At 44.9% G+C, this 14810-nt stretch overlaps 1 protein-coding gene across 1 annotated transcript in view; it reads left to right on the top strand.

Annotated features, from left to right (window-relative positions):
• RNF212B (ring finger protein 212B) overlaps positions 1 to 14390 on the top strand; it is a 111686-nt gene extending 97296 nt beyond the window's left edge. Inside the window, exons 7-9 of the mRNA XM_075352643.1 lie at positions 5205 to 5236; positions 5414 to 5460; positions 14380 to 14390. Of these exons, the coding sequence (XP_075208758.1) occupies positions 5205 to 5236; positions 5414 to 5460; positions 14380 to 14390 (90 nt within the window). The remainder of the gene's footprint in view (positions 1 to 5204; positions 5237 to 5413; positions 5461 to 14379) is intronic.
• Positions 14391 to 14810: the final 420 nt, after the last annotated feature.

Raw genomic sequence — 14810 nt, forward strand, 5'->3', positions numbered from 1 at the left:
CTAATTCCAACAAAGTGTTTAAAGTGAACCTGACATCTCATACATGTTGCCCAAACCATGGGCAGCATGTATCAGCCACTGGCTGTATGAACTCTGCCAGGAATGTTTGACTCTGAAACACTGCAACCTTGCAGAGAAAAACATACCTTAAATAGCCGCCGCTGTAGGCTAATTGTACAGGCGGATCCCTGGTGAAGTCTCTCCACATGCTGCCAGGAGCCTCCGCCATCCGACTAGTCTACAGTACAGCTCGGTACCCAGCGGCTTTTAAAACTTAAGTTTTTTTCTGAAGCTCCTCAGGTTTTTGGTTTTTTTTTGTCCCAGGCTTTCACACTCTTCGAATCGTGACAGCTCTGTGGGCTTTTTCTACGAACTCTGAGCTTTAGTTTCTCCCATAAATTTTCTATTGGATTCAGGTGATGTGATTGGCTGGGTCATTCTGGCAGCTTTATTTTCCTTCTCTGAAACTGATTGAGAGTTTCTGCAGCGGTGTGTTTGGGATCATTTGTCCAACCTCATTTCATCTTAATCTTTCTGGTAGATGGCAGCAGGTTTTTATCAAGAATGTCTTCGTACATTTGTCCATTCATACTTCCTTCAATCGTATGAAGTTTTCCAGTGCCGTATATTGAAAAACAGCCCCACACCATGTTGTTCCTACCTCCAAACTTCACTGTTGGTATGTTGTTATTGGAGTGATATGCAGTGCCTTTGGGCCTCCAATTATAGTGTGTATTATGGCATCTAAAGAGTTACATTTTGGTCTCAACTGACTAGACTTTATTCTCCCAGTATCTCACAGGCTTGTCTAAATGTTGTTGCGCAAACTTTAAACATGCTTGAACATGCATTTTGTTAAACAACGGAGTCTTGTGTGGTGAGCGTGCATACAGGCACCCTAGAGGGTGAGTACAATAGTTATTGCTTTCTTTGAAACAATTGTAGCTGCTGATTCTGGGTCTTTCTGTAGCGCTCCCCAGTTGATCCTTGGCCCTTGGACAACTCTTCTGATAATTCTTTTCACTCCTCTGTCTGAAATCTCGTGGGGATTACCTGGTAATGGCCGGTTCATGGTGAAATTATGTTCTTTCCACTTCTGGATTATGGTCCCAACAGTGAACACTTTAACCTTCATTAGTTTAGAAATTCTTCTGTAACTAATGCCATCAGTATGTTTTGCAACAATAAGGTTGCAAAGGTCTTGAGACCGCTCATTGGTTTTAATAATCATGAGATGTAGCTTGTGTGGTACTTTGGTAATGAGACACCTGTTTATACACCATCAGTTGAACCAGCTGATATTTTTCAATAAGAGGCAGGATTGCTTTCTAATTACTGATATATTTCAGCTGGTGTCCTAACGTTCCATGGCTATTGCACCTCTTTTGTTTGGTGTGTTCAATCCTTTTTCTCTGTGACATTTCTCATTACACCAAACCCCAAATGATAGTTTTCTTGGCTGAGTGTTTAAGATCATTGTCTTGTTGAAATGTCCACCCTCGTTTCATTTTCATCATCCTAGTAGATTGCGGCAGATTTTTTATCAAGAATGTCTTTGTAGATTTGTCCATTCATCCTTTCTTCAATTACATTAAGTTAACCAGTGCTTTATGCTTAAAAACAGTATCACATCATGATGTTCCCACCTCCAAACTTCACTGTTGGTATGGTGTTTTTTGGGTGATGTGCAGTGTCTTTTGCCTGCACTCATGGTGTGTATTATGGCATCTAAAGAGTTACATTTTGGTCTCACCTGACCAGACTATATTTTCCCATTATTTCACAGGTTTGTCTAAATGTTGTTGAGCAACCTATAAATGCGCTTGAACATGCTTTTTGTTAAGCAATGGAGTGTTGCGGGGTGAGCGTGCATACAAGCCATAGAGGATGCGTGCATTACTTATTGCTTTTTTTAAAGAATTATACCTGCTGATTCTAGGTCTTTCTGTAGCTCTCCACAGGTGTTCCTTGGCTCTTGGACAATTATTCTGCTAATTCTTTTCACTGTGTCTAAAATCTGGTGGGCTCACTAGGTTATGGACGGTTTATTGTGAAATTTTGTTCTTTCTACTTCTTCATTACTCCAACAGTGCTCTTCAGTAGTTTAGAAATTCTTCTGTAACCAATGCCATCAGTATGTTTTATAACAATAAGATAGCAAAGGTCTTGAGACAGCTCACTGGTTTTAACCATCATGAGATGTTTCTTGTGTGTCACCTTGGTATCAGACACATTTTTAGATGCCATCATTAGTACCAGCTGATACTATTTTTCACTAACTAGCAGAATTGCTTTCTAATTACTAATATATTTCAGCTGGTATCGTGAATTTCCATGGCTTTTGCACCTCTCTTTTTTTTCAAGTGTTCATTTCTTATTACACAACTTAATTTATAGACATCCATGGATTAATTTCTTTCCCTGTGTAGATTGGATGGGTTGTTACTCACATCTGGTGGGAAATTCATGTCGACAGCACCTTTAGAAACCTATTTACTTAGAAAATTGGTATATGTTAAAACCTACATATATGGGCAAAGAGAGACCCTCTATTAAAGGATAAAAACACCTGTGACTAATGGGGGAGGGGGGTTTGGCAGCATAGTCAGTCAAATGGAAATTATCCATATACATTACAAACAGACAAAAAGACTTGCATGCTAAAGCGATCAACTACTAATAAAAAATCTCAAAAAATATTTTGAGGTGTTTTGTATATTAAAATGGCCATTTTTATACTCGCGCAGTAGCAACGTCATAGGCAATCTCATTGTACTGGGTACTACTCTATCTTGCTGCCTCTCTCTGGGTTTTAAAACCTACATATATGGGCAAAGAGAGACCCGCTATTAAGGAATATGAATACCTGTGGCTAATGGGGGAGGGGGAGTTGGAAGCATGGTCAGCCAAATAGACATAATCCATATATATTACAAACGGACAAAAAGACTCTGTCACTGTCGAGTTCCTCTGAATACTGGCAGAGCGCTGGCATTCACAGATCAGCATTTCTGCTGCTCAGAGGGATGCTGAAGCATCGCTCTGAACAGCAGAAGTGATCGGACAGAGTTAGTTTGATGTCCCCTAAGGTGCCTAATAAAATCAATAAAAAGTGTAAGAAAAAGTTTTAAAAAATATGAAAAAATAAAACCCCCCATAAAAATTGGGGACAGTGTTGCTGATGTATGTAAAGCGCTGTGGAAGTAATGGCCCTATATAAGTGAATAAATATTATTATTATTATTATTATTATTATTATTATTATTATAATAGTGCAAGGAGTCTGATGTTGCACATTCAGATTCCATAAAGGGACTGAAACACAGTAAAAAGTGAAAAATTAAAAAGTTTTTAAATATACCATGTTCCAAATTATTACGCAAATGATATTTTTCTCTGATTTTCCTAAATGGTCGGTGAAAATGACAGTCAGTCTAATAAAAGTCATCACCCGTTAGAGTACACATCAAATTTTATTGAAGAAACCTCCCAATGATAACAGTATAATCTTCAAAATTAAAAAAACTTAAAAATGCACTGTTCCAAATTATTAGGCACAGCAGTTTCTAAACATTTAATATGTTTTAAAGAACTGAAAATGCTCATTTGTGGAATTTACAGCATTAGGAGGTCACATTCACTGGAATAAAAAGCTATTTAAATCCAAAACATCCTAACAAGCCAAGTTACATGTTAACATAGGAACCCTTCTTTCATATCACATTCCCAATTCTTCCATCCATTGAACTTGTGAGTTTTTGGAGAGTTTCTGCTTGAATTTCTTTTCATAATATCAGAATAGCCTCCCAGAGCTGCTGTTTTGATGTGAACCGCCTCCCACCCTCATAGATCTTTTGCTTGATGATACTCCACAGGTTCTTTATAGGGCTGAAGTCAGGGGAAGATGGTGGCTACACCATGAGTTTATCTCCTTTTATACCCATAGCGGTCAATGACACAGAGGTATTCTTTGCAGCATGAGATGGTGCATTGTCATGCATGAAGATGATTTTGCTCATGAAGGCACGTTTCTGCTTTTTGTACCATGGAAGTTGTCAGTCAGAAACTCTATCTACTTTGAAGAGGTCATTTTCACACCTTCAGGAAACCTAAAGTGGCCTACCAGATGTCTCCCCATGATTTCAGCCCAAAACATGACTTCTCCAACCTTCTTGCTGACCAACCATCCACTACTCCATCCATCTGGACCATCCAGGGTTGCTCGACACTCATCAGTAAACAAGACTGTTTGAAAATTAGTCTTCATGTATGTCTGGGCCCACAGCAACCGTTTCTGCTTGTGAGCACCGGTTAGGGGTGGCCGGATAGTAGGCTTATGCACTACAGCAAGCCTTTGAAGGATCCTACACCTTGAGGTTCGAGGGACTTCAGAGGCACTAGAAGATTCAAATTACTGTTTGCTGGTTTGTAATGGCTTTTTAGCAGCTGCTTAGAAGAAACCTTCCTCATTCTGTCTTTATCAGCACGAAAACATATGTGCTCAGGATCAGCCACAAATCTCTTCACAGTACAATGATCACACTTAAGTTTTTGTGAAATATCTAATATTTTCATCTCTTGTCCAAGGCATTGCACTATTTGATGCTTTTCGGCAGCAGAGAGATCCTTTTTCTTTCCCATGTTAATTGAAAACTGTGGCCTGATTAATATTGTGGAACATCCAGTTTTCCTTTTATTGGACTCACCTGGCAAACTAATTAAAACAGGTATCTGGGATTGATTTCAGTGATCCAAAGAACCCTGAGACAAAATACCATCAATGAGTTTCATTGAAAAAAAAAATAAAAATTAATCGCTACGACACTTAAATCCAATTTGCATCATAATTTGAAACACAAAAAAAAAAAAATCAAAACACCAGATGAGAAATCTCGATGGATTCCCATAAATAAAGCATAAGATTGCACCTTATGCTTTATTTATGAGAATCCATCGATATTTCTCATCTGGTGTTTTGATTCGTCAGTGAAGCTCGGTGAGTTGGGGTGATATTCCCCGTTTAATTATTATTGAACAATTTGATATGATAATTTGAAACATGGTGTAAATCAAAAAGTTCTAATCATCATTAAAAATAAAGCAATAAAAATAAGTAAATAATTATATGCTTCTTGTCCACAAGTTTCTTCCTATATATCCAGCTCCATATTTTTTTTATTAAAGCTGTTTGTTTTGCTTTTCAGAGTTCCATAAGTAGGTCACAAAGTAGCAGCAGGTGAGATCCTTATCTGCATATATTTTCTACATCCTGGGGAAGTATCTTATAATAGTGACAGAAGAGAGCTAAAGTTACATTTTAGAGGCTTATTGAAGGGTTTGTATCCACAAGTACTTGCTGAACTCAAACAACTTTGCTGAGCTTTGTTGATTAATGATGCTTGTTTCCTGTTAGGTCTACTACACCTAGACCAGTTGCCATTACTCCTCCGTCCCAGACAGGTAGAGAGATTCCTAAATGTGTATAGTTAAAAATACTTCAACTTTGGCCTGTTTTGTTATTTTTGCATTGTGTAATGAGGAAAAAATATTTTCACCTTCATGCATTTTATTAACATATATTTTTGCCCATGAAAAACATTGCAAATTTTATATATAAATTTCATTACATAGTTGATTTATATTTTATAAATTCTTTATTTTAAAGACCGACTCGAGAACATACAAAATAACAACTGCGCCACAAAGAGCAGAATAACAGATTTCAAATATTTAACATTGACATGTAGTCCACTCTTCCTCTCCCCTGTACATATCCAGTTACTGCAACTGCTCGAGTCAGGCCCAGTTTAATCCTTTTATGAACCAACCCAACAAGGGTAGAATACAGAACATACATAGAAAGAGAAAGCAAAGCCCAAAAGAATTTAGAACAGGATAAGAGAAAGAGGAAGAAAGGGGAATGCAGGGGAGGGGAGAATAGGAGAAGATAGGGGACAAAGAAATGAGAGGAAGGGAAAGCGAGAGAAGAGAGGAGAGAGAGAAGAGAAGAAGAAAAAAAAAAAAAAAAAAGGGGGGAGGAGGGGGGGGAGAGTGCTCCTCCAGAGCCTCACAGCAGCCGTGGAGCAGCGAGTAATCTGGCGTAATCCGCCGAGTAAGTGAACTCCAACCATGGGAACCAGGTCCTACGAAAACCTTCCTGACTGTCATTGAGAGAGGATGTCAGGTCCTCCATGTGCCTTAGGTCATTAACCCTTGAAACCCACTGTGCCAATGTGGGGGGGGTAGAGGACTTCCAGCCCAGCGGGATGCACGACCTGGCGGCCATTACCAGAAATCTAAGCAAAGAACGCTTGTATCTATGAGCCGGGAGTTCCGAAAGCTGTAAGATAAACAGTTCCGGACCCAGTGTCTCAGCCGTGCCGGTCACCAGTCTAATTACCTCCCTCACTCCTGACCAAAACCGCTGCAAGGAAGGGCAAGACCAAAAGATGTGCACGTAATCACCCTCCCCCGAGCCACACCTCCAGCAAACGGGATCGACTGAGGGGAATATCCTATGAAGTCTGGTCGGGACTCTATACCACCTAGTCAACAGTTTGAAGTTGGCCTCCAACATTCTGGAACTGATCGAAGTTTTATGTGCCATCATTAGGACGTTGTTTCGTTGCGTGTCTGATAGGGCCGTCCCAAGGTCCCTTTCCCACTGCCGCAAATAAACCGGGGTGGGCAAATCTCCCGGGTCTGATAGCAAATTGTATGCCAGGGAAAGTGAGTGCCGCAGGGCCCCCTCTCCCAAGCACAATTTTTCGAACCTTGTGAGAGGCCCAGCATACCGGGCGAAGCAGGGAAGGGAGCTCAAGAAATGCCTCAACTGCATGGCCCTCCATCTCCCCAGGGGGTCCGGAGGCAGGAGACCACATATATCCGAAAGAGATAGCCAGTCACCCTCCTCTCCCATCTGGTAAGCTCTGAATCTGCCCCCCTGTACCCAACTCCGAAAAACTGGGTCCGAGAGGCCAGGACGGAAATCCGGATCTCCTATAATTGGTGACATGGGGGAAGGCAACGGCAGGAGGAGGCGCCGAACCTCTCCCCTCGAACAGCATTCCAGAGTAGCGCCAATGGTGGGGTGAGATCTCAGAGAGGCCGGGGAAAAACTCCCGACCCAAGGCATGGCCGGTAAATGCACCTCCGAGAAACTCTGTTCCAGGGCGACCCATGGTTTCATCCTAGAGTGACGGCACCAGTCCAGAACCCTAACCATATGTGTGGCCCAGTAATATTTTTTCATATCAGGTATTCCCAGCCCTCCCCTACGCTTAGGTCTGCACAATAGGGAACGGGAAAGTCTCGCCGGCTTATTCGCCCAGATAAATTTGGTATATAGTGAGGCCAATTCCTTGAAAAAAGAGCTCGGGATCTTAATTGGCAGGGCCTGGAAGAGGTAAAGTAGTCGTGGTAATATGTTCATCTTCAATATTGCACACCTCCCAAACCATGTGAAAAGACCCCTCGCCCAGTTTGCGCAGTCTGTTCTAATGGACTGCAGGAGAGGAAGATAGTTCAGCTTATATAGTTGGCTGTTATCCGCTGCCAGCTGGACCCCCAGGTACCTCAGAGAGTGATTAGCCCACTTAAACCCGAACGCCGATTGAAGCGAAATAACATGATCTTGGGGGAGAGATACATTCATAGCCTCCGATTTTGACATGTTAATTCTAAAATTAGAAAGAGAGGAGTATGTTTCCAGCTCTCTCAGTAAATTGGGCAGGGAGACCCGAGGATTGGTAATAAAGAAAAGTAAATCGTCCGCGTACGCCGCGATTTTGTAGGTGGAACCCGCAACTGTAGGGCCAGAAATGTCAATGTTACCTCTAATTCGGCTAAGCAGGGGTTCCAGGGTCAGGATAAAGATCAGGGGTGAAAGGGGGCATCCCTGCCTTGTGCCGTTAAGAATGGAAAATCTATCTGAAAGGAGACCGTTCACCCTGACCGCGGCAGAGGGGTTGCTATACAGAGAGCATATCCACCTGAGCATCATCCTCCCCAACCCCACCTCCCGCAGAACCTCCTCCATGAATATCCAATTGACTCTGTCGAACGCTTTTTCTGCGTCGGTCGACAAGAGCATCAGGGGCAACCCTTCCGAATTAGCCCTGTGGATTAAATTCAGCGCCTTAGTGGTGTTGTCCCTCGCTTCCCTTCCCATCATGAACCCAGCCTGGTCAGGGTGGACAATCCCCCCCAGCAATGGAGAGAGTCTCTCTGATAATATTCTGGTGAAGAGCTTCAAGTCTGTGTTGAGGAGGGAGATGGGTCGGTAACTAGAACAAGAGGTAGGGTCTTTACCCTCTTTAGGAATGACTACTATATTAGCGGCCAGAGAGTCTCTCGGCAAGTGGACTTTTTCGGAGAGTGAGATATTGTTAAAGGCCGAGAGAAATGGGGGGAGCAGCATGGAGCCCATCTTTTTGTAGTAAAGCAGGGGGAAACCATCTGGGCCAGGGGCCTTACCAGTGGGGGAATTTTTAATTGCAGCCCAGTACTCCTCCTCTGAAATGGGTCTTTCCATGGCGTCCGCATCCTCCGGTTTAAGGTGTTTCAAACCGGAGTTTGAAATGTACTTCTGGATACGCTGCCGTAGTTCCGTCCTGGCCCTCTCCGACCGCCCCCCATCTATTGAGTAGAGAGAGGAGTAAAAGTCTTTAAAGGCGGAGGCTATGTCTTTTGGAAGAGTGGCCCACCTGTCGCCAGAAATGTGCACTCTAGGAACATAGCCCCTCGCCCTCTGGATCCGGAGGGCCCTAGCCAGGGTCCTGCCACTTTTATTGCCATATTCATAGAAATGCCGCCTGCACTTAGCTAGCACTCCCTTGGCCTTTTGATATAACAGGGACCTGAGTTCCTCCCTCTTCCTAGCCAGATTGACACCCACGTTCCCTCCCAGAGACCCCTTGTGCACTGCTTCCAACTCCCTTATGTCTGCTAGGAGAGATGTAACCTCAGCTTCCCGTTCTCTTTTCAGACGGGCCCCATGTTTAATGAATAATCCCCTCACAACACATTTGTGAGCTTCCCACACAATGTTGGGGGACATCCCCTCCCCCCCACTACAGTCAAAATATTCAGTCAGGGCCTCCCTTATTTCTTGCATTGTCACCGGCTCATTGAGTAGCGAGGTGTTCAATATCCACTGACCCTGCCTCCCGATGGGACATTCAAGGGACAGAGTGACCGTGATCAGCGCGTGATCAGAGAAAGATATGCACTCAATTGAAGCATCCACCAGAGAGTGTAGGTCCCCATGTTTAATAAAAAAGAGGTCCAACCTAGAATAGCAGTCGTGCGCTGCAGAATAAAATGAAAAGTCTTTGTCTGATGGGTGCAGCAATCGCCAAGTGTCTATCAGTTGGTGGTCATGTAGTCCCCGTCTCATCCGCCGCAGCGTCATGTGTGGCATACCGGACACCCCTTTTGAACTGTCTCTCAATGGTTCCAACACTACATTAAAGTCACCCCCGAGAACCAGAGTGCCCTCCGAGAATTCCTCTATCTTCTCAAGGTACCGCAACAAGGTGGGACATTGGCCCGCATTTGGCAAGTATACTGCCACGAATGTGAATAACTGAGTAGCTATGCGACCCTTGAGCATCATAAGCCTACCCAGGTCGTCTGTCTGAGAGTCTAACAATTCCCAAGGGAGCGTACTGGACATGAGGATGCTCGTTCCCCTAGATCTAGGATCAGGGGAGGGTGAGTGGTGCACAATGGGGTACCTTCTGTCCGAGAGTCTGTAAGGTTTAGCTTCACAGTAATGTGTCTCTTGTAGGAAGGCTACCTGGATTCGGTTTTTCCAAAGAAGGTTCAGCAGGATAGACCGGTTCTCCGGGCTATGAAGGCCCTTGACATTCAGTGAGCCCACCCGCAGATCGGCCTGCCTCTGTTTCGCCATTCTCTGTCGCGAGACCCTAGAGGAGCAAACCAAAAAAAGAAGAGGGGAAGGGGGAAGGAGAGAAGAGAAAAAAAAAAAAAAAAAAAGAGGGAAAGCTGGTAAAAAGAGAGGAGGGGTAGAAAAAGTAGGAAGTAGCTGAGACCCTTTAGCAGGGGGAAGAGAGAAAGGCAAAAAGTTCAGAGAAGAGAACAAGAAAGTGGAAAAGCAGCAGGACTGCCGCTCGCAGAACCAGGGACCAGCCCAGGGACTACTAAGGAAAAGATAGGGACAAGAACTGACATGCGACCAGAGCGCATACCCGCGCCCCTCTTATTAGCACTAAATGACCCCTCTCCCCGACGGAGAGGAAGGGTCAGCCGGTTAACCACCCACACACCCCACCACCCAGGATGAACTCGGTAAAGAAAAACATCCCCCCCCCACCCCCGAACCTAAACTAGACATTGCCATAGAAATAGAATTTTCAAAAACTTTAGACAATAAACTATGTCCAGAGAAAACTAGCCCAAGGCCAGGACTCCTGCTTAGGAGTCGTAGAGACGAAAGAGAGCCTCCCAGCTCCCCGTTCTTTGACTCCGTCTCCCGTTGAAAGCACCTTCGTCTCACGTCTTGGACCACTCCTTCCTCCCAGCAGCATCCGGTACATGCCAAGTCCCTCAAGGGACCCCGCTTTGAGCAGAGCGGTTGCCTCCCTTCCTCCTCCGCAACCCCGGGGGTGCCTGGGGTTCCCACTCCAACCAGTCCGGAATTGAGCAGTCTGGAATTCCCAGGAAGGCAAAAAGATTAGGAAGCTCTGAGTGCCTCCTTAGCAAAAACACAGAGTCCCCCTTGCGTACTATCAAATGGAAGGGATGGCCCCATCTGTATGAGGCGTTTGCTTCTTTGATGCCAAGCAGGAGAGGATGAAGCAGGCGTCTCATATATAGTGTGCGGCTGGAGACATCAGGAAATAACTTCACCATGGCCCCATCCATCTCCACCGGTCCATATGACCAAGCTCCCTGTAGGATCCTCTCTCTGTCTCCATAATAGTGCAAACGACATAGTACATCTCTAGAGGAGGGGACTGATCTAGGGCCCGACCTTGCGACTCTGTGAATTCTGTCAAAGAGGTAGGTAGCCTCCAAGGGGCGATCAGTGACCCGGTTGAAGATGTTTAAGACTTTAGTACGCAGGAGTTCCTGGGGCCAGTCCTCCGGTATACCCTTTAGCCTGATATTATTTCTTCTGCCCCTGTTCTCTTGATCATCCAAGAGCAGGGCAAGGTCTCTGATGCGGGCATTGGATGACTCACAGTCTCTCTCAATCCTCTCCATTCTGCTCTCCAGGGACTCCTGAGCCTGCTCTGTGGCCTCAATTCTGTCCTCCAGTACCACCATTTCCTCCCTCAAGGCAGACAGCGCCATCTGCTGGGAGGATTCAATTCTAGCTACAACGTCTTCCAAATCTTTCTTGCTGGGGAGGGCCAAAATAAGCTCTCTCAGGGCTTGTATGTCCCCCTGTGGGGGGCCAGCATGCATGTTGTTTAGTGTAGCCTGAGGTTCCGTGTGCCCCGTGAGCGGGGGGGGTCCCTTGTGTGCAGAGCATGGCTGGTATCCCCGGGTCTGGTGATCCCCCCAGGGCCCCCTCACTATCCACAGCAGCGTGCTGCGAGGCAGGCTGAGCAGCCTCCCCCCTCCTCCAGTCCTCTGTACCTGGGCCCGCTCCGTCCAGTGCCACCGCCGCCTCTGTCCTCCGATTCTCTGCACCGCTGATCCCCTGCACTGCTGCACAGGCTGTGGGAGAACGCCGAGCGGCTCCTGGGGAATCCCCAGCTGGAGGACGCCACGCGCCCGCCGGCGCCATCTTGCTCCGGACCGCCTGCGGAGGTTCAGAGCCCGGCGCCGTCAGGAACCTTGTGAGGCTCCCCTGGGGTCTCTGACTCGTCACCGGGGAGGCAGAAGCGGGCGCTACCCCCGGTTTCTTCTTGGGGGCCATCCTGGGTAAGTGGGGGCTGCAGAATATAATAGTATTAGGCTGTGGGCGCAGGAGCTCTGGGATCCAGCGTCCTCACGCTTCCATGTCAGGACACGCCCCTGATTTATATTTTAAATAAATTGTATTACTGATTTTACTTTGTTCCTGAGTTATAGATACATTTTACTGCTAAAATCCATTAACAATACTAGTTACTTAACCCCTTCATCCGTGGGTGATTTTTGTTTTCGTTTTCTCCTCTCTGTTTTCCAAGATCCTTAACTTTTTATTTTTCTGTAAATATTACCATATGAGGGCTTGTTTTTGGCAGGATGAGTTATACTTTTGAATAACACCATTCATTATGACACATATTGTACTAGAAAACGGGGGAAAAAAATTCCAAGTGCGGTAAAATTGCAAATAAAGTGCAATTCCTTCATTTGTTTTATTTACCACTAGTAATGGGCAAACTGTCAGATATCTGGGATTGGCGGGACTAACCGGACTTAAAAAATAAATAAATCAGCTCCAGCCCGGAATTGGCCCCGGATATCTGGTCAGATGACGGTCTCCATATGAGGACCAGAATCCGGCGCTTAAAAATGGTGGTAGAAAGGAAGGGGGATTAGAGCAAGCACAAATACTTACTGGTCTTCGGCGCGACTGTAACTGCTCCCAGGCCGCTCACTCTTCTTCTGGGGCCACTCATTATTGCTCATCCATATTCACTGCTTCCCCCGCCCACTGGCAGTTCTGGCTTCTGTGATTGGTTGCAGTCAGATGTGCCCCCAGCCTGTGTGACAGCATCTGACTGCTTGTGATCACAGACTCTGTCTGCGTGTCACTATCATGGTATAAAAACAAAGAAAGAAATTGGTGTAGGGTCCCCTATATCATGATCCCCAGCACAGATAAAGCATACTGCTGCAGGCTGCAGCCCCCAGCCATGCACTTATCTTGGCTATGTATCAAAATAAGAGGAACCGCATGCGGCTTTTTTTTTATTATTTAAATTAATAATTTTTAAAAAACGGCATGAGGTCTTCCCCATCTCCAATTTTGGTACCCAGCTATGATAAAACCTGACTGCTGGGAGCTGGTATTCTCAGGCTGGGAAGACCCATGCTTATTGGGCCACCCTCAGTATAAAAATAGCAACTTCCAGCCACCCAGGATTGCCACATCCATATGTGACAATCCTGGAACTTTACCCAGATCCCTCTGATTACCCTGGTGTGGTGGCAATAAGGGTAATAAGCGGTTAATGGCAGCTCACAGCTTCCACCAAACCCTAGATTAGTAGTGGGGGGCATCTATAAGACCCCCATTACTAATCTGTAAGTGAAAAGAAATAAACACAAATACTGAAAAAATCCTTTATTTGAAATAACATACTACAAACACCCTTTTTTACAAAACACTTAGGCCCAATGTAATCCACACAAGGTTCCACGACGATTCCAGCTCTGCTATATCTGAAAGCACAGCCATAGAATACTGACTGCCCACTTTGAGCTTCAGGCAGAGACTCAGCCGCGTGATGAGTGGTGAGGTTACTCAGGTTATTTGTGGTCACAGCTGGAGGCTTCCACAGTCCTTCACCTGTCATCACAGGTAACCTGACCTCAGGTGACCTCATTAAACTCAGTGAACTCATCTGCATCTCCTGCCAGAAAACGGCTGTTTTTTTGCCTAGAGATGCAGATTTTGTGCTGAAATTTTTACACCATATTCCTGCACCCATTCTGCACCTCCTAGCAAAAAATCGCATCACTACTGCATGCAGTTTTGATTCGTTTTTTTAGCCAGGAGGTGTAGGTTGGGTGTGTGCTTTTGGCTCAAAAATGGAAAAAAAACGGTGTTAACGCTATTTCAGTGTGGTTTTCTGCCAGGAGGTGCAAATTTGGTGCTGAAACAGAAACTGCTTGAAAATTGTTTTTTTTTTTTTCATTTTTAGGCCAAGAGCTGCAAATTTGATGATGACATTTTTACACCATATTCCTGCACCCAATCTGTACCTCCTGACAAAAAATTGCACCACTACTGCATCATACCACATGCACTAGTGATGCATTTTTTTTTTTATTTTGCCAGGAGGTGTAGATTGGTTGCAGGAATATGCTGTTGAAATTTCGGCACCAAATCTGCATCTCTTGGCTGAAAACCCTGCCATTTTCTGCCAAGAGATGCACGTCTGTGGAACTTAGTGATCTCACCTGAGGTGAGGTCACTGACTTTACTGAGGTCACCTGAAGTCAGGTTACTTGTGATCACAGGTGGGGGGGCGTGGGAATCTCCAGCTGAGACCGCAAAAAACCTGAGTGACATCATCTCATCGCTGCTGCTAGTCTCTGCCTTCAGATGTTGCAGACCTAGAATTGTCGTAGGACCTCGTATGGACCTTGGTGTTTTGGGGGTTAATAAATTGGTGAAAGACAGTGTTTTTTGTATTTTATCTCAAATAAAGTGTTTTTTCAGTATCTGTGTTTATTTCTTTTTACTTACAGATTACAAATGAGGGGTACCATAGACGCCTCCCATTACTAATCTAGGGCTTAATGGCAGCTGTGAGTTGTTATTAACCCCTTATTACCCTGATTGCCACTAGACCAGGGAAATCGGGAAGAGCCTGGTAAAGTTTGACTGGAACCAATCACAGATGCCAGGAATGTCGATGGGCGGTAAAAGCAGTGAATACAGATGAGCAATAATGATGCCCCGGAAGAAGAGTGAGCGTCCTGGAAGCAGTTACAGCCACACCAGAGATTTTATTATTTATTACTTATTTTATTATTTTTATTTTTCCTTTATTTTTTTGTTATTTCCCGAGTTACCGGACCCTTATCATTAGCCAGATTTCCCTGAGAATTCCAGGCCCGGGACCAGCACCCAGATACTTTTAAAATTGCACGGATCCAGACTTTTACAGTCCTGGTCC

The sequence above is a fragment of the Anomaloglossus baeobatrachus genome, chromosome 1 (assembly GCF_048569485.1).
Source record: "Anomaloglossus baeobatrachus isolate aAnoBae1 chromosome 1, aAnoBae1.hap1, whole genome shotgun sequence".
Lineage (NCBI taxonomy): Eukaryota > Metazoa > Chordata > Amphibia > Anura > Aromobatidae > Anomaloglossus > Anomaloglossus baeobatrachus.